Below are 24,653 nucleotides of genomic sequence, written 5' to 3'. Positions count from 1 at the left end.
GACATTATAGGGCCAAAGAAACCCAGTATGGGGGGTGCTCGATATATACTGAGCATTATGGACCATTACTCTAGATATGGGTTTTGCTACCTAATGAAAAGCAAAACTGAAACATATCAACATTTCTTCAACTGGTTAAAGTTTGCAGAAAGAAAGACTAAACGGCAACTGATAACCCTGGTGACAGATAATGTGTACGGAATTTGTTAACAGCAAATTCCAGAATAGATTAAAGGTAGCTGGAATAGAGCACAAGAAATCTGCACCATACAGACCACAACACAACGCATTTATTGAGAGAAGAGGCCAAACACTACAGGCAATGGTTAGAACGATGTTAACTGATTCTGGATTACCTGATTCTGTGTGGGGGGAGGCTGCAATGTGTGCTAATAACACATTGAACAACGTTGTTAACTCAACTACTGGTGAAATACCATTCACCATGTGGCATGGCAGGAAGCCTGATCTGAGTTACCTGCACACATTTGGTGCACCAGCATGGGTGCATATCCCTACACAACTCAGGCGTAAAGGGCAACACAGAGCTAAACAATTTTTCTTCGTTGGTTACCAAGCTAACCATAGGGCATATAGATTTTGGGAGAAAGGCACATCTAAGGTGTTATGTAGTGCTAATGCCCAATTTCTAGAGTACGTAGGATGGGATAAGTTAGAACAGGATAACAATAAAGAAGTGATTATTGAATCCTATAGAAATCCCATTAATTATCCCTGTAACTTTAAAAATAAAGTAAAGAGAGAAATACAGGAAGAAATTGTGCCCATAGAAGAAGAAATAGAACCAATAGCTGAGCAAGATGAGGAACATGACCAGGTAGTAATTCAAAAAAGTCCTCATACAAGCCCTGTAATTCCCAGAAGAACTACACGAATATCTAGACCGCCTGATAGATACCAGGCTAACACAGTGTGCCAGGAAAATAGAATTCCATATACTGTGGATGAAATAAAAAGGTATCCTTCTAAAGATAAGGAAAGTTGGTATGCAGCAATGAATAAGGAATTGAAATCCTTGAAGGATATGAAAGTATATGAAAATGTGAAATTACCTGTAGATATTAAACCCATTGGCTGCAAATGGATTTTTAAGATAAAAACTGATAAGGATGGAAATATAATCCATAAGGCAAGATTAGTAGCCCAAGGTTTTTAGACAAAGTGCAAATGACTATGATGAGGTATTTGCACCTAGTCTTAAAGCAGCAACATTAAGGGCAGCCTTAGTGTGGGCAGCAAGCAAGAAATATATAGTTAACCATTTAGATGTGGAAACTGCTTACTTGCACGCTCCATTAAGACATACTGTATATATGAAAAAACCTAGTGGATTTAAAGGTAGAAATAATAATGATTGTTGGTTGTTAAAGAAGAGCCTCTATGGTCTTAAACAATCGGGCTATGAATGGAACCAGTATATTGTAAAGGAACTAAACAATATAGGGTTTAAAGCTGGTTTAGCCGATCCATGTCTATTTAAAAGGGAGACAAATGGTAAAATATCATTATTATTATTGTTCACTGATGATATTGCCTTGATTACTGAGACTAATGATGAAGCAAATAAAATAATAGCATCATTAGCTAAAAAAATAAAAATCAAGCAATTAGGGGAGATAAAGAAATATCTAGGTTTGAATATACTGAAAACACAGAAAGGTTTTAAGATATCTCAGGAGGATAAGATATCTAAATTGCTAATAGATTATAAGATGGAACTTTGTAAGCCTGCAAAGACTCCAATGAGTCAGGATATTTGCAAAATGGATGCTCAAAGTCCCAAGTTTGATAAGGTATTATATCAATCTTTGATTGGTAGCTTATCATACATTAGCAATTGGTCAAGGCCAGATATAGCTTATAGTATTAATCAACTGGCACGACATAATAATAATCCGCTTCAATGTCATTGGATAGCATTGAAGAGAATCTTAAGATATCTTAAAGGAACATTATACCATGCACTGTATCTAGAACCAAAAGGTGATCTCATACTGAGTGCTTATGCAGATGCTAGTTTTGCATCAGAAAGAGACACAAGAAAGTCGACTTCAGGAACAGCCATAATGCTGGGTAAGACATTAATAGGTTGGAAGTCAATAAGACAACAGCATATAAGTTTGTCTACTATGGAGGCAGAATTCTCCTGTTTATTGCTATTATGTACTGAGTTAATTATGTATAAACAAATGATGAATGATATGGGTATAACTGTAAATTATCCTATAATTGTACATGAAGATAATCAGGCAGCAATTCAAATGGCCACAAATATTGCAGTAAAGACTAGGAGCAAGCATACGGATTTAAGGTACCTAAACGTTAGACAATCTGTAAAGAGTAAAATGATACAGCTGGAGTACTGCATGTCGGAGGACAATATAGCTGATAATTTTACTAAAGCCCAAGGTGCCATTAAGCACCAAGAGAGTTGTGTAAAGTATGGGTTTAGATTGTAAGGGTATTATATATTTATATCACCCAAAAGGGGAGAATGTTGGGTATATCGATACACCAACTAGGTTTGGGTGACTAAATATATAAACCTAGGTTTAAGTGTTTGTAGCTTTAAGCACCAAACTGCAATGTAATTAGATAATTAAGGGTGCGGTTGCAAGCAGCAATATAAGGCAGTAAGAGAAACGTAACACTTCCTGGTCTCTGGTTACTGTTCTGGTCGCTGGTCTCTCTGCTGTCTGCTGCCTGCTGTTTACTCCTGTATGAGACGTATGCTTGTTGGCTACTGTGCTGGATACCGTTTCTACTGAACAAAAGGACTGTTTACTTGGTGAGCTGATATCCTGTGCATACTCAGCGTTGTCTTCGAGAGAAAGGTATCGGAAGGAGAAGATAAGGACATTGTACTGACTAGTTAATGGACTAGGTTACTGGATGGATATATTGGATTACTGACATATGGACTGAATGACACTGCTTAAACTCTAAATGAATAAAATAACTATTTAAAACTACAAACAGTGTTTTTGTCTCCAGTGTGTGTATACTCTTGGGCCCAGCCTCTCTCTCATTTGGCTGCCTGGCTTGACTGCTGCTGTGCACTCTGCTTGGGGGTTTGTCCCCAAACACTAACAAGGTGACTCATGGCAGCTGACTTTGCAGCTTGGCAGCTGACTTTATGACGGTTGCATTGTCCCGGGGTCATATGATTCCCTTTTGCGACCTTGTGACAAGCCAAGTCAACAGGGAAGCCAGATTCACTTAACAACCATGTTATTCACTTAACAACTGCAGTGACTGACTTAACAACTGTGGCAAGAAAAGTCATAAAATGGGGCAAAATTCACTTAACAAATGTCTTATTTAGCAACATAAATTTTGGGCTCAATTGTGGACTCCCTGTATATTTTTTCTAAAAAAAAAATGTTTTTTACATTTTCCCCTTTTTCCTTCCTCCTTTTTCCTTCTTCTCACTGCACTTTTCATTTTTTAAAAAAATTATCTTCTTAATTTGTCTCAGTTTTTTGCATTTGGATTTTTAAACTTCAATTAAAAAGTATTATTTTTTAAAAAACAACAAATTCTCTTCCCAGGAACCTATGTAGGTCCCAAAGAAAAAAAAAGGAGGAAAAAGTTCTTCTCTCTTTTTGTATGGTTTAGAAAAGGATGCTAAACTTATTCCATATTCTTTAATTGATCAAATGATTGGCATTTTGCCTCTGTGACACCCAAGCAACCCTCTAAAGTATATCGGTATTTTTCAAACTTGGCAATTTTATATTATGTGGACTATAGAAGCGCTGAGGAATTCTGGGAGTTGAAGTCCACACATCTTAAAGTTGCCAAGTTTGAAAAACATTTCTCGATGCCGTGCTCGATTGGTATCTATTCAATTTCTGCAGAAGTAATCTGTCAAATACTCACAAATATATTTTTTCTCTGGAAAAGGGATAAGATAAATTCTTCATCCTAGTGGTAGTTTGCTCTGGCACTTTAGGCTGCAAAGGTTCTGTACATTTCTGCCATATCGATGATAGCTTCTTGACAATTCCTCCTTCTTCTTTGATTTCATAAGTCTAGAGAAACAAAAACAGTGCACATCACAGGGACAGAACTTCCAAAAATTACTAAATTCATTTATTCATATATTTATTTATGATTTATTACAGTTTATGTAATATATTATGATTATATTACACTTATTCACATCCTGGACATAAACTGTTTCAATTCCTACCCTCAAAACAACACTATTTTTGCCTTCCCACAGGCTCAAGGAAAGCCTGGTGCAGGAGGCCGATTAGGCTAGGCCCACCATGGCCACGCCCACCCAGCAACCGGGCAGAGAACCCATTGCTAAAATCTGAGCCTGAATTGGTATTCCCCGGCAATTCTCTGCACTGGGACTAGCTCAACCCCAATGAGTTCCACAGGCTACTCAAATGAAGCCAATGCAAGGCCTCAAGACAAAGGAGAGTCCAGTCCATTAGGCCAAAGCCAGTACCCAAGGCTAAGGCAAATCCACAGGCCAAGGTAAGAGACATGATCCAAATGAAGTTCAAAATGAGAACTCACAGCAAGGAACCAACACATTGTTCCCAGCATCGTCTCTGTGTGCCTACTGTATTAAATAGCAAGGCTTCCAGTGCAACCCATCAAAGGGGTGAGGCTGCCTCCTCACGAGTGATCTGGATGACCTTCTCTGCGCCTGCCTTTCCTCCGCCCTACATGTTCTTGGATCAGTTGCAGAAGGCAGTTTCTCTTCCTCATCATTGACCTGCTGCAGCTGCGTGCCTTCTCCACCTGAAGCCTCGGGGCTGTCCTGCTGCAGCTGTGCTTCAGCCAAATCCCTCTCAGACAGCTGCTTGGAGCTATTGGCCAACTCCCCTCCAGATGTGCCGGGAACCGGTTCATCCTCTTCCGAGCTGACAGCTGGAGAAGTATCTGGGGAAGCCTCTGGGGGATGTCATCACAGAGTGGAGTTTAGTTCACACTGTTATGGCTTCCAATTGTCTTTTGTGAACATACCCTGTGGCCTACCCGCTATTTCCCTCTGTTTCTAACCTTCAAGGGTGATAAAAAGAGAATTGATCCATACTTACTCTTTTAGTGGGCATCTTGATTTTCAGAATCTCAGCTTCTCGGCTTAGGACATTCCATGGTGCGTGTATTCGGACAAAACTTAATCCTTGACTCTTATCCTAAAATATGGGGGGGGAAACACCATATATTGTACTGAAAGCTATCAAACCAGAATGCTATCCATAAAATGGTTTGTGTCTCTTGGAGTATGCAGAAATCACTTTAGGGATCTGAATTTCAAACCTGGAAATAGCCAGCTGTTTAGCAAGATCATCCAGTTCAATTAGTGATAAGGTTTTTAGGTAGCAACTCATTAACATCTGATAATTAAGGACTATCTGATCTATCTATCTACCTATCAATCATCTATCTCTATCATCTCTATATTTCTCTCACACACATACACACACGTCTATCATCTATCAATCATCTATCTATCTATCTATCTATCTATCTATCTATCTATCTATCTATCTATCTACAAATATTCTCCTTTATTGGAAACTCTAATGATCAGAGTTGACATTTTCAAGAACAGGGCAAATGTAGGATGCAAATTTCCTTTCAAATTGTGGTGTTGGAGAAAACTCTTGAGAGACTCTTGGACTGCAAGGAGATTCAATTACTCAATCCTAAAGGAAATCAACCCTGACTGTCCTTTGGAAGGACAGATCCTGAAGCTGAAGCTCAAATACTTTGGCCACCTAATGAGAAGAAAGGACCACCTAAAGATGTTTGATACGAGATGGGCAGCAAATGAATTTAATGAATGAATGAATGAAAGAAAGAAAGAAAGAAAGAAAGAAAGAAAGAAAGAAAGAAAGAAAGAAAGAAAGAAAGAAAGAAAGAATAGATATGTTCAATCATATCCACCTGCTGGTGGAAATCTAGAACCCTGTTCCACGTGCCTAGAGATGGATAAAGGAGCCTAGAGTAACAGGTTTCTATAAATTCTCTACCGTTTTCGGACTTGGCTTGGTCTAGGATGGTCACAGTTTCCCAATTGCAACTATGTTGAAGTTAAGTCTGTCCACATGTTGTGAAATTAAAGAGTTGTCATCTTGTCTTCTGCCTTCTAGTTGGTGTCTGATGTTAATCTTGAACTAATTCGATACTCATCTGGGTGCTGATTGCTGGTGGGGAAGTGTTTGGTTAATTTTTGTTCTCTTTCTGGTTTGTTGATTGTCACTTTTGCACAGCATATGGGTATTGTTTATGTCTCTGTGTCTGCTGATGGCTTATCAGAAGTAAACCAAAAGACCCAACAGCCCCAGAAGGAAAAACAGGAGTCATCTACGACATACAGCAAAGTGATTGCAACAGCCATTATGTAGGACAAACAGACAGAAAGCCAGCAAAACTCATCCATGAATGCCAGAAGACATGATGAAAACTCTTTAGTTTCACAACACATGGACAATCTTAGTGGCTAAGATGCTGAGCTTGTCAATCAGAAAGGTCGGCAGTTCGGCGGTTCGAATCCCTAGGGCCGCCTAACAGAGTGAGCTCCCATTACTTGTCCCAGCTTCTGGCAACCTAGCAGTTCGAAAGCACATAAAAAATGCAAGTAGAAAAATAGGGACCATTTTGGTGGGAAGGGAACAGCGTTCCATGCACCTTCGGCATTTAGTCATGCTGGCCACATGACCACGGAGATGTCTTCGGATAGCGCTGGCTCTTCGGCTTTGTAACAGAGATGAGCACCGCCCCCTAGAACCGGGAACGACTAGCATATATGTGCAAGGGGAACATTTACCTTTTAATCATAACTTCAATTAGGAAATTGTGACCATCCTAGACCAGGCCAAGTCCCCAAACGCTAGGGAATTTCTAGAAGCCTGTACTCTAACCTCCTCTATTCATCTCTAGGTATGTGGAGCTTTTGCTTTTCTTCAGGGTTCCAGATTTCCATTAGCAGGTGGGTAAGATTTATACCATTGAGCTATATAGGCTTCGGAAGACAGTATACTTCTTTCTGTGACTCAGGGGGTTCCAAATTTGGCAACTTTTAAGACTTGTGAACTTCGCCTTCAGAAGTTATGGGTGCTCCAACACTGGAAGTTTGTAAGAAGAGATTGGACAACCATTTGTCTGAAATTGTGTAGGGTTTCCTGCTTGAGAGGGGTTTTTGGACTAGAAGACCAATTCTGTTATTCAGTAATTCAGTAACTCCCAGAATTCCCCAGCCAGCATAAAGTCCTCAAGTCTTAAAAGTTGCAAAGTTTGGAGACCTCTGAGTTACAGAACAAAGACTATTTTTCCTCCAAACATGTTATAATTGTAACTGTAACTGAACATTCATTTCTTTCTTTCGGGCCAAATATTTCTATTGAACGAGTTCTATTCCTCCTTACATTGAAGAAACCAAATACTCCTAAAGAAATGTAGTCGTTTATTTAATACTTTTCTTTAGTATGTGTTTCTTGTCTGGGGCTATTTCTCCTCGCCACAACCACCACTATTTGAATATTTAGTTTCTTGCATGTTTTTTTTTTTAATGTCTGCGGGAAGGCAATAATCCTTAAATGAAGAAACTGTGCCAAGGGAGAGTCGTGAAACTGTAAGATATTCGCCATTACTGCTATGAAAGAAATTTGCCAAAATTATGCTCTATTGTCAATGTTATAGGAACTCTTAACCAGATGTGTGTCTGAATGTGTGCTAAGTTTAGCAATGTGTCTGGGGACCAGATGTGGTCACAATTTGACCAAGATTTCTCCAAAAAGAGAAGGACCAAGGGAGATTCAGTGGCTTGGCAGGACTCCTTAGTGAAATAGAGATGATGAGCAGAAGAAATGTTAAGTCAATTTTCCTCATCATATTCTGGAAAGTGACAAAGCTCTAGACCCCTGTGGTGATCGGGGGCATGGCACAAAAGCAACAAAGTCACAAAAGTAGGTAGAGTCCCTTTAATTCCTCCAACTTGGTCCCCAATGTCCAGTTATCTTCGACTGGAGAAAAACCTCTCCCAACAAGAGTTTTTAAAGGGAAGAAATTCCCTCCGAACTCAAAGTACACATAAATTATAAATAAAAACCAACACAAACCACACTGCAGCAATTAATGAGACAAGGCAGGATAAGGAATTGCAGACTTCAAAAGATAACAAAACATACACAGTTGGGAGGATGCCAGAACTCAGATAAGACATGACAAACAAAGATAATTCACGCTTTGCTTCCAGAAAGGTGCTGTGCACAAACACCTTTTTAAAATCCTGTTTTCCCAGCTGCAGCTAATGAAGGGAATCAGGGCCCTTTTCTCCCCCGTAGCCCACGTTGCTCCATTCTCCGTTCCTGCGTGCCCTAGGACGAAGAGTGGGTGGGCCTGGGTCTTCCTCTGAATGCCCAGCCAGCCTGTGCCCTTCCCCAGTTTCTTCCACAGCCACTGGAGCAACACTTCCACTCCCTGTCAACTGCTCGACCTCCCCCTCCAAATCAGATTCCAATAGGGGCATGACAGTCTCTCTTGAACCCCTGGAGAAGATGAAGACTATTGTTTCTCCTAACACAGAACCTTTTCCACTTTTTATTTTTATTTTTGTTTGGAACGCAAACATCTCCAAGTGCTTTTGGGGAGGTGTCCCAGAGGCAACTGGACTTTCTGATTTTTCTTTGAAGAGTTTTTGCTTCTCATCCAGAGATGAAGAAGCTCAGAGAGCATGATTTTAAGAGTCGGATATACTTTGCAATGGTCTATCTCAGTGATGGCGAACCTTTTTGGCACCGTGCCGAAAGTATGCACATGCAAGTGCGCATGTGCGTGCATGCATACACATATTCAAAATGCAAGGCACATGTGTCCCCTCCCCCTGTGCAAGTGTGGCAGAGACCCGAAGACCAGCTGCCCAGTGAGAGGCACATGCACATGCATGGCAGAGCTGAGCTGGGGTGACTGTGTAAATGCCACAGAGAGGGCTTTGCATGCCACCTGCGGCACTCATGCCATAGGTTTGCCACCACTTGTCTACCTGTTGTGGCCTATCAGCCATCGGCCCTTCCAGCTCCTAATAAAGGAATCATTGATTTAACTACAGAGGGTTTGTCCTGTTTGGGAGCCAGGTCAGAACCAGATAACAGATAATCAGAGTTGGAAAGGACCTTGTAGGTCATCTAGTCCAACCTCCTGCCCAAGAAGGAGACCCTACACCATTTCTGACAAATGGCAGTCCAATCTCTTCTTGAAGGTCTCAAGTGATGGCGCTCCCACAACTTCCGAGGGCAACTTCTGTTCCATTGGTTGATTGTTCTCAACCAGAGAATATCTCCTTGTTCAGTTTCCATCCATTATTCCTTGTCTGGCCTTCAGGTGTCTTGGAAAATAGCTTGACCCCTTCCTCCTCTCTGGGGCAGCCCCTCAAATATTGGAAGACTGCTATCATGCCTCCCCTGGTCCTTCTCTTCACTAGACTAGCCAGGCCCAATTCCTGCAACTGTTCTTCATATGCCTTAGTCTCCAGTCCCCTAATCATCCTGATTGCTCTTCTCTGCACTTTTTCTAGAATCTCAACATCTTTTTAATAATGTGGTGACCAAAACTGGATGCAGTACTCTAGGTGTGGTCTTACTAAGGCTTTATAGAGTGGTATTAGTACATCCCTTGATCTTGATTGTATCCCTCTATTAATACAACTTAGGATTGGGTGGTTGGGCTACAGTGGGCAGGGTGGGTGGGTGGGAGAGAGAGATTCATCCAAGGATGAAAAATCTGTCTCTTTCATGGATCTATGTAATTGCAGGTGTCTTAAAGTGACACCAATGGGTTTATTTTAATATGACTTAGAACTTCATACTAAAATTAGGGAATCAGTATAATGGTATTTCAGTTCAATTTTAGGTCCCAGTAGTCCACGACTTACAACCATAAGTTTTTCTTCAAAAACTGATTAGATGACTGAAGCTTCTGCCACGCAAAAATCTAATTGGAGAGCATGATTGATGACTCTTGGCTATGGACATGTTTCGTTGGTTGATACACCCAGAGGGGTGGGGTGGGGGAAGCAGGATCAAGGGTGACAGTGAATTACGTATCTCAGAGTTGGCTTTGCCCATGCTTTGCCGGACATAGAACGTTACTTTTAAATAAATCTTTTTTAGTTTTGAGAGTGTGACTCGAGGCTCATGATTGAATTGGAGTAACTGCTGGAATCCTGACAGTGTGTTTGTGTTTTATTTTTTATTTACAATGTAAACTGAAGATGGCATTTAATTCCCTTGTACCAGGTGCAATGACAATAAAGTAAACAAACTAACTAATCACTCCCACACCTTCTCCGGCAGTGTTTCATTAATGAATCCCTTTTAGTTTGTGAGAAACATTGTTTTATAAGCATGGTGGAAGTTGCAAGTACCCTGTGGTGCTTTAGAAACACCGAGAATCTGAGCAAACGTTGGAAATTGTCTTTTAGAAGAAAAAAAAAAGGAAAGAAATGTTTTAATTACAGCCCTGTGTTTCCTCAGTGGTGGGGGTGGGGTGGGGGGAGGTTTTGCCAGAACTATAGGACAAACCTTTTAAAACAAACTCAAAATTCAGACCTACTGTAAGCTCTGCACAACTTCTAGTTTAAATGGCCCATTTAGTGAAGTAAGCAGAGAGAAGAGAAAAGACCAGGCGCTCAATGAAAAATATGCCAGTGGTTGCATTTTTGAACCAACTTTAAAAAACTGTTTTACTGGAAAAGTCTGGAAGAATGAAAGGAGTGGGTTTCAATTTGCGTGTATAATGTTGACACATTCCGTGGTACCTCTCTCAGAATGCTGTCCAGGGCATCCTTTGTACAACAAAACTGTTTATTCAAAGTTATTGTTTGTGTCATTATTTTTTCTGTAAGAACATTGTTATGGTAAAGATGCCATTCTGGGAACAGAACAGTTGCTAGAAGAATAAGGCATAAAATACAGAAAAGAGGTTGTTTTATTATTATTTTTCTTTCTAAATGAAAGCATTTTCTTGCAATAGAATCCCTTTCCTTACAACCTCAACCCACACATTTAAAGTTTGATTCCTTGAATGCTTGAATTTGATGGGAAATGGGGTAGGTGGGAGAGAACCGTCATAAAGATCCATAAACCCTACCTTCTGATAAAATCTGATTTTTGCTACACCCAGCAAAAGGAAACAAATTTAAAACAACAGATAAAGGTGCCCCTTGTCTCACTTGTGTTGGACTCTAGGGGTTAATGCTAATCTCTGCTTCCTAGCCAAGGGAATCATCATTGTCCAAAGACACTTCCGTGGTCAGGTGGCTAGCATAGTTTTACACAGAGGCACGTGGAACACAGTTACCTTCCCACTGAAGTGGTACCTATTTATGTATTCACATTTGCATGCTTTCGAACTGCTAGATTGGCAGGAGCTGAGGCAGGAGTGGGAGCTCACCCTGTCATGCAGTGTTTGGGTCTCGAACTGCCAACCTTCCAGTCTAGAAATTCAACATCTTAACCACTAGGCCACCGTGTCCCTATTAGTAAACCTTTTAATAAAATAGCAGCTAAGAACTCTTAGAACTCATAGTTATTTTTTTAAATTTGTATTTATTTATGTGTAAATATTTTGAAAACAGTCCATTGTTCAGGCATTTCATTTTACTGACAAAATAGGTATGGTAGCAGTAATGTGTGTATGTGTGTGTGTGTGTGTATGTGTGTACGTATACATATATGATAATTATAGTTGTATTAACTTATTTGTTCTTATATTAATTATACTGGCATACTTATAGTCATACATAACGTTCATCTTTTACATGCACATAGCAATAATCTTTCTTTTTCTAATTTCTACCTCTCGTGTCTAACCACTGATAAAACTTATCCCATGTTGAATAATAGTCTGTATCTTCTTTATTCTTTTATTTTTAATGTCAATCTATCCATCTCTGCACAGTCCAATATTTTCCGAATTGTATTTTCGTCTGGTGGAGTGTTCTCGTTTTTCCAATATTGTGCAAATACAATTCTCGCTGCTGTCAATACATGAAGTATTAAGTATATAGTCCCTTTATCATAGCTTTCTGGTATTATACCTAACCAAAATATTTCTGACTTTAGATCTATGTGCTCATAGTTCTATTGATCCAGTGATCATGGATTCAGTTGCCGGTGCCTACTGAGAAGTCAACTGGACCTTCTTGCTGTACTTGGTTGATTTCCACAACTAAATCCCCCTAACCCACTTGCAAAGCCAAGCCTTTGTGACCTTACATAAAAGCCACTAGGGCAGGTGTCAGCAATCCGCAGCTCTGGAGCCGCATGCGGCTCTTTTGGCCCACTGCTGTGGTTCCCGATTGGGTGATCCTACCACTAGCTGGCTCCACCCCTGGCCCTCCCTGTCACTCCTCACCTGAGAGAGAGAGAGAGAGAGAGAGAGACCCATTTCCCACAGAAAACACCAGGAGCTACAAAATTTGGGTAGGCGTGGCAGGGAGGGGGGTCATGTGGCTGGGTGGGAGTAACGTTGAGTTGGCCACGCTCACCCAGGTTTTGAGGCTCCTGGTGTTTTCTTTTCTGTGGGGAATGGCTTGGGGCGGAGACCACCCAATTAAACAAACACCCCCACCTTATATTTACATCTTTAAGAAGGTGAAAGGTAGCACTTTCAATTTGCATGTCTTGTAGGCCTTCTCATCCACTTCAAACATTTTTCTTTAAAATAAAAAAAAAAACTCGTCCTCAAAATGCATGGATTATTTCATGCATCTCTTTCTATAATGTTAGTCGCTGACTGAATAAACATTGCTGGTACTGATATTTTCCACAACACCCAGCCTTGGCACAAAATATGCTGGCCAAGAAAGCTGTTCAATAGATTTTTCTCAGTGAAGGGGCTGGTTTCCAGGTTGGCAAAAGAAGAGACGTCGTTGTATACTCTCCGTTTATTTACTCAAACTATATGCTGAATACATAACGAGGGAGGTTAAATTGGAAGAATATGAGCATAGCTTTAAAACCGGAGGAAGAAAAACTGTGCTGTGCTATGCTACAATATTGTTACTCTGAGAAGCGAGCGCGTAAATGATCTGGAAGCTCTAGTACTGAAACTTAAGAAAGACTGTGAAAAAAAATATGGGACGAAGATTAAATATAAAGAAGATCAAATTACTGACAACAGGTTCAACAACCAGCATGGAGAACTGACAATGAAGGCATCTAAGTGGTGGACACTTTCTGCTTTTTAAGATTGATTATTCACAGTAAAAGAACAAACAAAGCCAAGAAATGCGGTATGTTGCAGACTAATGCTTAGTAATTAGCCATAAAGGCCTGGGAAAAGATATTTAGATGTTGTAATATAAAGTTAAAGGTTTCTCCCTTTCCAGTCGTGTCTGACTTTAAAATGGTTGGTGCTCATCTCAGTTTCTGAGCTGAAGGAGCCAGTGTTGTCTGTAGATACTTCCGTATGGAACACTGTTACCTTCCCACCAAAGTGGTACCTATTTATCTACTTGCATTCACATGCTTTCGAACTGCTAGATAAGCAGTAGCTGGGGCAAGTAATGGGTGAAGATGGTAATCCCAAATTCTTTCCTACATTAAGTCAGCTGTTAAAGCGTTATTAGCAACAGCATGTTCTCATACCTTACAGTCCAGCTCACACAAATCGAGACAGCAACTGAGCGTGCCTAATCTAATGAAAAGAAGGACTAAGGGGTGACATGATAGCAGTGTTCCAATATTTGAGGGGCTTCTACAAAGAAGAGGGAGTCAACCTGTTTTCCAAAGTACCTGAAGGCAGGACAAGAAACAACAAATGATAACTTATCAAAGAGAAACTTCCTGACAGAACAATTGATCAGTGGAGGGGCCTGCCTCCAGAAACTGTGGGTTGCTCCATCGCTAGAGGTTTTGAAGAAGAGATTGGGCAGCAATTTGTCTGTAGTGGTATAGAGTTTCTGGCTTGTGAAGGGTCCCTTCCAACTCTGTATAACCATCTGATTTGGTTCTGCAACCCAACAAGACAGACACAGACTTCAGAGGATAATTAGGACTGCAGAAAAAAACAATTACTACCCACCTGCCTTCAATTGAAGACTTGTATACTGCACGAATCAAAAAGAGAGCTGTGAAAATATCTACAGACCCCTCACAACCCGGACATAAACTGTTTCAACTCCCACCCTCAAAACAACGCTATAGAGCACTGCACACCAGAACAATTAGACACAAGGACAGTTTTTTCCCAAACGCCATCACTCTGCTAAACAAATAATTCTCTCAACACTGTCCAACTATTTACAAAGTCTGCACTACTATTACTGTTAATCTTCTCATCACTCCTATCATCCATCCCCTCCCACTTGTGACTGTATGACTGTAACTTTGTCACTTGTATCCTAATGATTTATACTGACTGTTTCCTAGTATGATTTGATTGCTTATTGTACCCTATGACTATCATTAAGTATTGTACCTTATGATTCTCGACTCTTGATGAATGTATCTTTTCTTTTATGTATACTGAGAGCATTTGCACCAAGACAAATTCCTTGTATGTCCAATCACACTTGGCCAATAAAGAGTTCTATTCTATTCTATTATTCCTGTGATTCAAGCAAAACACCTTGACAGAAGCATTCTTCTGACGATCGCCAGATTATCTACCAATGTGGCTGACAATATAGCAAAGGTCTGAGAGAGGCTGTTAGGCCTCAGATGGTAAGATTTTCAATTCTATTTTTCTCTCTATCGCCGTGTTTCTCAACCTTGGCAATTTGATGATGGCTGTTCTTTCAACTCCCGGATTTTCCCAGGCAAAGAAACCCTGCTGTATAGCCTTGATGATCCCCAACAACTGATCCTTGGGGTTCTATCATTCCATTCTGTTCTACTGTCTTCCTATGGTCCAGTTTAGAATATGGTAAAATATCAGCAGAGAAGGAGCACAAAACAGGTGAAGTTGTGAGGAAATTGTGACAGAGCTATTTTGAGGGGGCAACATGTCGGTGAAAAGGGCTTGGTACAGATCAGTCCCCAGATGAGGAAGGATTGTGGACAAATCTCTGGTGTATTTGGATCTCTGGGGTGAGTAAGAGGAGAGTTCTCTTGCCAAAAAAGATTAACCATTGGATCACACAGTATGGATGCCCTGCAAAAGACATTCCCTCCCTGACTCCACAGGGCAAATAATAGTACTATTAAACAGCTATTACTCCTTCTCCCTTGGTGCTCATTCTGTTCTGTTGGCAAACTCTGAGATCCATTTGTTTGTCCTCCTTTTAATTTCCCTGAAAACCTTCTACTCGGCCCCTCACACACACCCAATCTGTTCCGGCTGTGGCTGACCTCAAAAAACCTCAAGAAACCCACAGCTGCACCCTCAGCTACCTATCTATATATATAAAAGCAAAATACCACTCATGCATCATCACAAAATCTCCAGAACCGTAAAGCCTACAAACTTGAAAATTGGCACATATGTTCCTCTTGGCTTCTAGGTGCTCCCTGAGAAAGGATTTTTCCAAATGACCATCAGAGCATTAGTTTTTAATATATTATTATTAACACGCTCTGATGCTAAGGAGTTCTACTCCCGCTCCCCACCTGAAAAGAAATCTGTTCCAAATGCAAAATACAAGCAGAGGAGAGGAGTTTCAGTTTCACAGCACTAAGCAGCTTTACTACAGAACAGCTGAGCTAAGTCACACCCAGGCTCCTTGCTGTCTCCTTCTTCTCACACAGCAAATACCGTTTCACTTTCCAAACAGCCCTCAACTCTCTCACACACTGATAGGACGCTAGCCAGATGAATACCAATGGATGCTGGTAGGCAGAGGCAGATTTTGTTCCCCTTATTTCCCCCCTCCCCCCTCAAAAAATTAAGCCTGACCACATAGTTTGGTAGCGAGCCACAGGTACCCAGCTAGTATTCTATATTATTGCAATGGAGCTGCAAGCTAAGCACTGTAAGTTCACTAAAGAAAGATCATAAAATGAGGTCCAAAACTCACTCCACCCATGTCATGTTTGTTAGCAGCAGAAACTTTGGGCCGAATTGTTGTACGTCGAGGACCATCTGTATTTTGTATTTTAGAGTTGTCTTTTGTAAATCATTTGGGGCAGCTTATATACATGTCATAAACAGAAGACACTGCCTGCCAGCTGCTTGCCCCCTTTCCAGAAACAGCCTTTTGTTTTGATGTGCAACATTTTCAAGAACTGGTTGCCGTTGGTGAGAGGAGAATACTTACGTCCTCCGGGGATAAGAGAGAAGCGATCTAATTTCTATAGAGATTAGAGGTGACATTTATTGACTGGCCACAATGCAGAATAACAGAGTCGCGGGGGGGGGGAGAACCTTGGAGGTCTTCTAGTCCAACCCCTTCCTCAGGCAGGAGACCTCACTGATTCGTATACATGTAAACACAGAGAGAATAGCAGAAGTGGAAAGGATACTGGAGGTCATCTAGTCCAACCCCCTGATGAAGGAGGGGTCCTCACTGATTTCATTACTCATAAACACAGAGAGAATAGCAGAGCTGGAAGGGATCTTGGAGGTCATCTAGTCCAACCCCCTGCTCAAGGAGGGGACCTCACTGATTCACATACAGAGAGAGAGAGAGAGAGAGAGAGAATAGGACAGCTGGAACGGACTTTGGAGGTCATCTAGTCTAACCCCTTGCTCAAAGAGGAGACCTCACTGATTCACATACAGAAAGAGAGAATTGCGGAGCTGGAAGGGATCTTGGAGGTCATCTAAACAACCCCCTGCTCAAGCAGGAGACCCTACTGATTAACATACCCATAAACACAGAGAGAATAGCAGAGCTGGAAGGGACCTTGGGGGTCATCTAGTCCAACCCCTTGCTCAAGGAGGAGCCCCAATACTATTTCAGACAAGTGGCTGTCCAATCTCCTCCAGTGATGAAGCCCTCATAACTTCTGAAGGCAAGACGTTCCACTGGTCATTCTCACTGATGACAGACTTCTCCTTAATTCCAAGTTGGATCTCTTTTCATTAAGCTTCCAACTGTTTTCAGGTGCTTTGGAGAATAGGTTGACCGCCCCTCAGATATTGGAAGGCTGCTATCATGTATCCCCTAGTCCTTCTTTTCATTTAACTAAATATACCCAATTCCAACAACCACTCTTCATATTTTAGCCTCCAGTCCCCTAATCATCCTTGTAGCTCTTCTCTCAGCCAGTCCTCAAGTATTGAAGATTTGTGCTGAAATGAATACAAACTCCAGCTCCTTTGTAGTGCAATGGTGGTTTATTCATTAGCTCAGCAAACAACAAACACCCTTCTCTGACAAGAAAGGCTAAATGCCAGGCAAGGTTAGAGTTGGGTTTAAGTTTGCTCCCTTTCCTTTTATTACCATTATCACGAGACACACTCCACCACACCCAGGCCTATACGCAGTTCTAATTCTGGCCGTGCCTAACCCATTATCCCTAAATGCTATTAACCCTATGTCTACATCCCCACCCTATCCTGACCCTCACTAACCGATCCCCACCTGGTGCCACCTTCACCATGTTTTAACCTAAGGCTTAATTTCCACCTATATGTGCCCCAACCCCCCTTTAACAATATGCACCCCATCAAAACATGAAAAGAGCCATTTCCAGCAACCCTGCAGTTGTTTCAGAATCCATCCTGCAGCCCTGCAGTTGCTTCAGAATCCATCCTCCATCCCCGCAGTTGTTGCAGAATCCATCCTCAGCTTTGCTGAGTCATTCCAAAGCCATCGGCCAGCACAGAAGCAGAAATACAGATCCGGCAGCAGCAGAGATAAGGTGACATGGCCAGCTGACTGGCTGCGATGCATATTCAGAGCTGACGGGCTCCGAGTGAACTCGGAACCAGACATCTTCTATGGACTTTTTCTAGAGTCTCCACATCTTTTTACGCACTGGGGATTTACTAATCAAGTAAGACCATAGTAGCCATAGGGAGACAGAAACACCCCCTTGCCACCAATCAACACCTCGATAAGCAGAGAATAACACCAACATTGGACCAACAATCAAGCAGTAAATAATACTCCAATCAAGGAACTACCATCTCAAACAAACTAAGCAAGGACTAGTCCCACCAACAAGGCAAGCCACTTGTGTATAAGCAGAGAGCAAACCTTACTCCCTCCTAGCACTGATGATGTTACCTAGTTTGGATAATGAAATGTCCGTAAGAAAACAACCAAGCTCAGCAAGCATCAAGGATCCCACAGTTAAAAGTTTGTTAGTGAATTCTCTTCTGGTTCTACCATTGTAGCTTGGTCATGCTGTAAGAACAATCTTGCCATACAATACTGTAGGTTCCTTCAAAATGCTCGTCCTCTTTCCACACTGATTTGAGAGGATTGAGAAATAACACAAAGAAGAATGAGATTCAGCGTAATGGATTTGTCAATGGAGGTTCCAGATGGAGTTCTAGTTGTCCTGGCAGAGCTGATGTCAGGATTCTGGTGATTGCCCTAATTAAATCATGAGCCTCGAGCCAATCTTCAAAAGAATCCAAAAGATTTATTAGGAGCAACTTGTTGGCACTGACCTATATGAGGCCAACTGTGCCACACACAATTTATGTTCACCTGTGACCCTGTTTTCCCCCTCCCCTCTGGATGTGTCATCAATCAGATTCTCCAAAAAAGCCCGTTCATGGGCTGGGTGTCATCAATCACATTCTCAATCTCTGTAAGATAAGCGTGGAATGTACTTCTGTTTTTAATTGCTGTACTGCTCCTTCAGGTTTTTCCTCCCTCTTGCTTATGGCAACTCGGAAACAGGCATAGGAATTTAAACCAGAGTCTTTTCCATTAGGGATCTTTGATAAAGAACTACCCCAAAAAGTGAAATATATAATAATACATATTTTGACAGCAGCCAGATTGGCTTTTGCACAATGTTGGAAACAGCCTCATGTTCCATCAGAGGAGATGATTATTCAAAAAATTTCAAGTTGTGCAGAAATGGACAAATTAACCTTGGCATTAAAAGATAAAGACACTTCAATATATTACGACAGTTGGAACTGCTGGTACAAATGGATAGACCAAAGATAGGTTTCACACCAAAAGGCAAAAGTAGATATGATAGAACCATAGTAGTGATATACAGATATATGTAAGGATTAATTGTGTATATTGCATAAAATAAGGGGGAAAAAGGAGGTCTCACAAACTGTTGAAGATGAAAATGGTTTTAATTGTTTTCTATCTTTTTCTTTCTATTCTTTTTTTTTCTTGTTTTCTTTTTCTCTCTTGCATTTATGTATGTGTTGTTGGTCTATTTTATTTGTAATATCAATAAGGTATATTTTTTAAAAAAGGAATGCTTTATGAGTTGACAGCTGATACTCAGAGCCAAACTTAGCCTCAGAATAGGAATATGTGGCCATTCTGATGCGTTTTTGTCATGCCCTTGGTGGGGTCGGACTCTGAGGGAGAGGAGGAACAGCCAACAGGGAGTGGAGGTGTGGCTCCGGAGGTTGTGTTCAGATACTCCAGGTCCCTGCCTGCTTCATAGGATGAAGCCCCAGGGGACAGGCATGTCTCTAAACTGGAAAGCTTTAGCAAGAGGTTGGGATGATATAACAGATTTCATTTTTTTCCATTGTATACACACATGGTTTGTTTTGTTTTTAATCAGTAGAGTCTCTGGTTATATCCTTTTGGTACACTCAAAAAGCCCTGGGAAGAGCTTCCTGGGAAGACAACATCAGAAGATGAACAAGGGTGAGCTATCAACCTCAGCTTTCTAAAACCAAAGAATGGTTCTCTGTCTTTGAATGGTCTGCACATTGCACTATGTCACCGTTAGTTTTAGTAAAATAAGGAAATGTAAAGGTTCCCCTCACACATACATGCTAGTCATTTCCAGCTCTAGGGGACGGTGCTCATCTCCATTACAAAGCCGAAGAGACAGTGCTGTCCGAAGACGTCTCTGTGGTCATGTGGCCGGCATGACTAAATGCTGAAGACGCACAGAACGCTGTTCCCTTCCCACCAAAGGGGTCCCTAATTTTCTACTTGCATTTTTACATGCTTTTGAACTGCTAGGTTGGAAGAAGCTGGGACAAGTAACAGGAGCTCACTCCATTACATGGCGCTAGGGATTCGAACTGCCGAACTGCCGACCTTTCTGATCGACAAGCTCAGCGTCTTAGCCACTAACAAAATACCTTTATTCAAAATCTTGAGCCAGAATGAAACAAGCCACATGATGCTTTCGTGCAATGCAAGGCCCAGATTTCTATTTACCTCAATGCCATCAGCTGAGATGACAAGTGCATGGAGAAACTGGCCAGAAGCAGGACTGTCTCTCCTACAGTGGCAACCACAATGCATCTCCATCCAGCAAGGACATCTGCCCTTTTGGGTTGCATCTCCAAGACTGCAGCCAAGCATAGTTTAGTAGGGCCCACTCTGTTGCACCAGCTGCCTTGCTGGGCTTAGAAGCAAAAGGGATTCTCTTAGCAACTGGGCAGATTAAGGAAGGCTGATTAAGGCCTGTCCAGATCTGCAATTCAGCAGAGTCAGTAAACAAAGAATTAACAAAGGAAGCTGATCCCCTACCCACACGCTCCATTTCTCTCTGTCTGAGTTTTTAATTAATAGTTAAATGTGTTCAACTAAAAGAACCAGCTGTATAAATTTGATAAATAAATAGAACAAAGAATGATTAGGGGATAAAGATGATTGGGGGACTGGAGGCTAAAACATATGAAGAATGGTTGTAGGAATTGGGTACGTCTTGTGGACAGAAAAGAGGGACGCGGTGGCTCAGAGGCTAAGACGCTGAGCTTGTCAATCAGAAAGGTCAGCAGTTCAGCGGTTCAAATCCCTAGCACCGTGTAATGGAGTGAGCTCCCGTTACTTGTCCAGCTTCTGCCAACTAGCAGTTTGAAAGCATGTAAAAATGCAAACAGAAAAACAGGGACCCCTTTGGTGGGAAGGTAACAGCGTTCTGTGCGCCTTCGGTGTTTAGTCATGCTGGCCACATGACCACGGAGACGTCTTCGGACAGCGCTGGCTCTTTGGCTTTGTAACGGAGATGAGCACCGCCCCTAGAGCCAGGAACAACTAGCATGTATGTGTGAGGGGAACCTTTTACCTTTACCTTAGTGTACAGAAAAGAAGAACTAGAGGTGACATGATAGTAGTGTTTCAATATTTGAGGGGTTGCCACAAAGAAGAGGGAGTCAAGCTATTTTTTAAAGCACCAGAAGGCAAGACAAAAAGCAACGGATGGAAACTAATCGAAGAGAAAAGCAACTTAGAATGAAGGAGAAATTTCCTGACAGAACAATCAACCAACGGAACAACTTGCCTCCAGAAGTTGTGAGTGCTCCAACACTGGAGGTTTTTTAAAAAAGAAACTGGATAAGACATTTCTCTAAAGTGGTATAGGGTCTTCTGCTTGAGCATGGGGGGGTGGACTAGAAGACCTCCAAGGTCCCTTCCAACTCTGTTGTTCTGATTCTAATGCTTGGGTTCAGATTTATTTCCCAATGAATTGTGAATTCTTCAATTAAAAACCTAAAGGATATAGTTTGAACCTCAGCATAATACTTCGAGTTCTGTGCACTGGTTCATCACTTATGTGTGTGCATCTTCTTTGTATGAAACAATGCTGACCCCCACGTCACATCTTTTAATATAAACCTTCACATTTCTGCCAGCAAATGCCATCTGTCCAAACCTCAAATCTTGGAGGTCCGGCTTAATCCTCAGTGACTCTGCTGTCAACTTAAGAGTCGAGCTGTCAACTCAACGGGCAATACCAGCTCATAGAAAATTCAGCGCTATGAGATGCCATGAGATGACATTATGTTTGAATGTTCTGCTATTGTTCCTCCTGGGGAGCTTCTCCTGTGATGAAAACGGCACATCCCCTTTGAAGAAAATCCTGAAGAAACTGTTTAGACATCATTAGCTAGTAAACCAATTCCCTGCCCTGAAGCCACCTGAACAATAACAATAAAATTGCAGGGTGCAAATTATGCATTCATAAATCCTGTACATTGCATCTAATCATCTCACATCATAGATTCACGGTGCTGCCACGTGGTATGACTGAATCATGGAGCTACATTTTTACATTTTTTCCCCAAATCTTTTTACCTTGCCAGGGCAGAACATGGAAGGGGCCAAGTTCTGCTCCCTTCCACGGCACAAATAAAATCTCTGTTATATATATTTCTCCAATATTGCGATGACCTGGGGCATGGCACAAAAGCAACTAAGTCACAAAAATAGTCCCTTTAATACGTCCAATGTCTAGTTATCATTGGCTGGAGAAAAACTCCCAAGAACAGTTTTCAAAGGGAAGAAATTCCATCCGAACCCAAAGTACATATAAATTATAAATAAAAACCAACACAAACCACACTGCAGCAATTAATGAGACAGGGCAGGATAAGAAATTGAAAACATCAAAAGATAATGAAACACACACACTTGGGAGGATGCCAGAACTCAGATAAGACTTGACAAACCAGAATATTTTCAAGCTTTGCTTCCAGTAACTTTGCCATGTGCAGTTTGCCCTTTTAAACATTGTGTTCCCAGCTGCAGCCAATGAAAGGGATCAGGGCCTTTTCCTCACCCATAAACCACACAACTTACATTGCTCCTTTCTCTGTTCCTCCCTGCATTCCCTAAGATGAAGAGGGGGTGGGCCTGGGTCTTCCTCTGAACTCCCTCTGCCTTGCTGTACTTCTCCCCGGACTGTGCCCCTCCCCAGTTTCCTCCACAACCACCAGAGCCACACTCACACTCCCTGTCAGCTGTTCCACCTCTCCCTTGGAATCAGATTCCAACAGGGGCATGACAAATATAATCCCCTTTACAAAACAATATTTGTACATCAGGGTTGAACAGTGGGCTCGTTCGTGCTCTCTGAGCCTGGTGGTTTTCTTACAGACATTTCATGACCCAACTAGGTAACATCATCGGTGCACTGATGATGTTACCTAGTTGGGTCATGAAACGTCTGCAAGAAAACCGCCAGGCTCAGAGAGCACCAAGGAAACCACAGTGTGTTCTCTTGGTTTTGAAATGGGGGGAAATGATGTGAAAATGATGTGAGTCCTCCACTCCTCTACTCACAACAGAATGCCTTATGCCACCAGATCTGAAATTGCAGGCTTAGACAACTTAGAACTATGCCGCATTCGATCTGACCTAAGCGTAGCACATAAAATTATCTATTGCAATGTCCTTCCCAATATTTGGAATAGACTCTCCTGCTGAAGCAGGGGGTTGGACTAGATGACCTCCAAAGTCCCTCCCAACTCTGTTATTCTATGATTACCCATCAATGATTACTTCAGCTTCAACCACAAGCACACAATAGATACAAACTCAAGGTAAACCACACCAAACTCAATTGCAGGAAATACGGCTACAGGAACAGAGTGGTCAATGTCTGGAATGCTCTACCTGACTCTGTGGTTTCTTCCCCCAAACCCCCCAAAACTTTAACCTTAGACTGTCTACTATTGACCTCACCCCATTCCTAAGAGGTCTGTAAGGGGCGTACATAAGTGCACCAATGTGCCTACCGTCCCTGTCCTACTGTTCCCATGTATTTGTATCTATTTCTTGTATTAATAATCATGTTTATTCTTACATCTGTTATCTAATACACATTTGACTAAATAAATAAATAAATAAACCTGTCAGGCACACTTCAAATGGCTACAGCAGGACAACTGCATGCTCAAGACATATGTGAACAGCAGCCAAGAAACCGTCAATGGCAAGACAACGGAACGTGGGCTATTGAGTTTCTCTTACCTCCGCTTCCTTTTCTAACTCCAAACCAGCTTCCACCAGGTTGCGTTCGAACTCCTCCCTCTGCTGCTCTTCTGCAACCTCCAAAGCATCTTGTGGAGTGACATCAATGATTTGGGCTTCTGGAGTAGATCCATCCTGTTGCTTCTGCTGGCTTTTGGCGGTCTCCCCATTAGAAATAATCGCCAAAGAGCCCGGCCTATGTAAGGGCCCTTGAGAATCCCCACCGTGGTCCGAGGAATGCTTTCGATAGTGGTAGACTAAGACGTAGTCCACTTTCCTTTTGCTGTCTCGGAAATGCATCCCTCCGGCTGACGGCGACGGGCTGTCTGAGACACCAGACTGAGCCCCATCCACATAGTTGTTAATCACCTGGAAGAAAAGCGGGAAGTATTTAGCAAAAAATGCAATGAACAGAACCCCTCCTCTGCTTCCTACTTGTAAAACCAGAGGGGGAAAAAAAGAGAGAGGGTGTCAGATGGGCAGAGAATTTATATATTAACTGTTGCATTTGAAGGAAAGGAGCAGATGGGACTCAGATTAAACCACGCTGGAGGTTTTGATTTCACAAGCTTTGGGCACCAAAGCATTTGACAGAGTACATAATTTTAGACGATTGATAGAAATAATCCCAGAATGGTGTGCAAAGGAGGAAAGTCCAACCCTCTTTAAAAAAAAAAAGAGAGAGAGAAAGAAATAAAAGAACACTAAAGTTGGAGGAAGCTCACGTTTATTATATGTTCTCCTTTCCACATGTGCCATAGCTCATATTCCCTTTGCTTTTCCTCTTAGCAATATAAATAAAAGTATAAAATACATCCTCCTTCCCCTCTCCCTTAAGCTCATAGACATCCTT

The 24,653-nt window shown here is 41.7% G+C and overlaps 1 protein-coding gene across 2 annotated transcripts in view; it reads right to left on the bottom strand.

The window, feature by feature from the left end:
- Positions 1-24,653, bottom strand: part of ANO2 (anoctamin 2) — a 170,017-nt gene that overhangs the window by 120,658 nt on the left and 24,706 nt on the right. For both annotated transcript variants that reach the window (XM_087934259.1, XM_026701966.2), the window contains 3 exons: positions 23,801-24,169; positions 5,082-5,180; positions 3,904-4,055 (listed from right to left, as the gene is read on the bottom strand). In XM_087934259.1, coding sequence (XP_087790385.1) covers positions 3,904-4,055; positions 5,082-5,180; positions 23,801-24,169 — 620 coding nt within the window. The remainder of the gene's footprint in view (positions 1-3,903; positions 4,056-5,081; positions 5,181-23,800; positions 24,170-24,653) is intronic.

This window comes from Pseudonaja textilis, chromosome 5 (genome assembly GCF_049901715.1).
Source record: "Pseudonaja textilis isolate UNSWEBS1 chromosome 5, rPseTex1.2, whole genome shotgun sequence".
In the NCBI taxonomy this organism is placed as follows: domain Eukaryota; kingdom Metazoa; phylum Chordata; class Lepidosauria; order Squamata; family Elapidae; genus Pseudonaja; species Pseudonaja textilis.
This window is presented reverse-complemented; position numbering and strand designations above follow the sequence as displayed.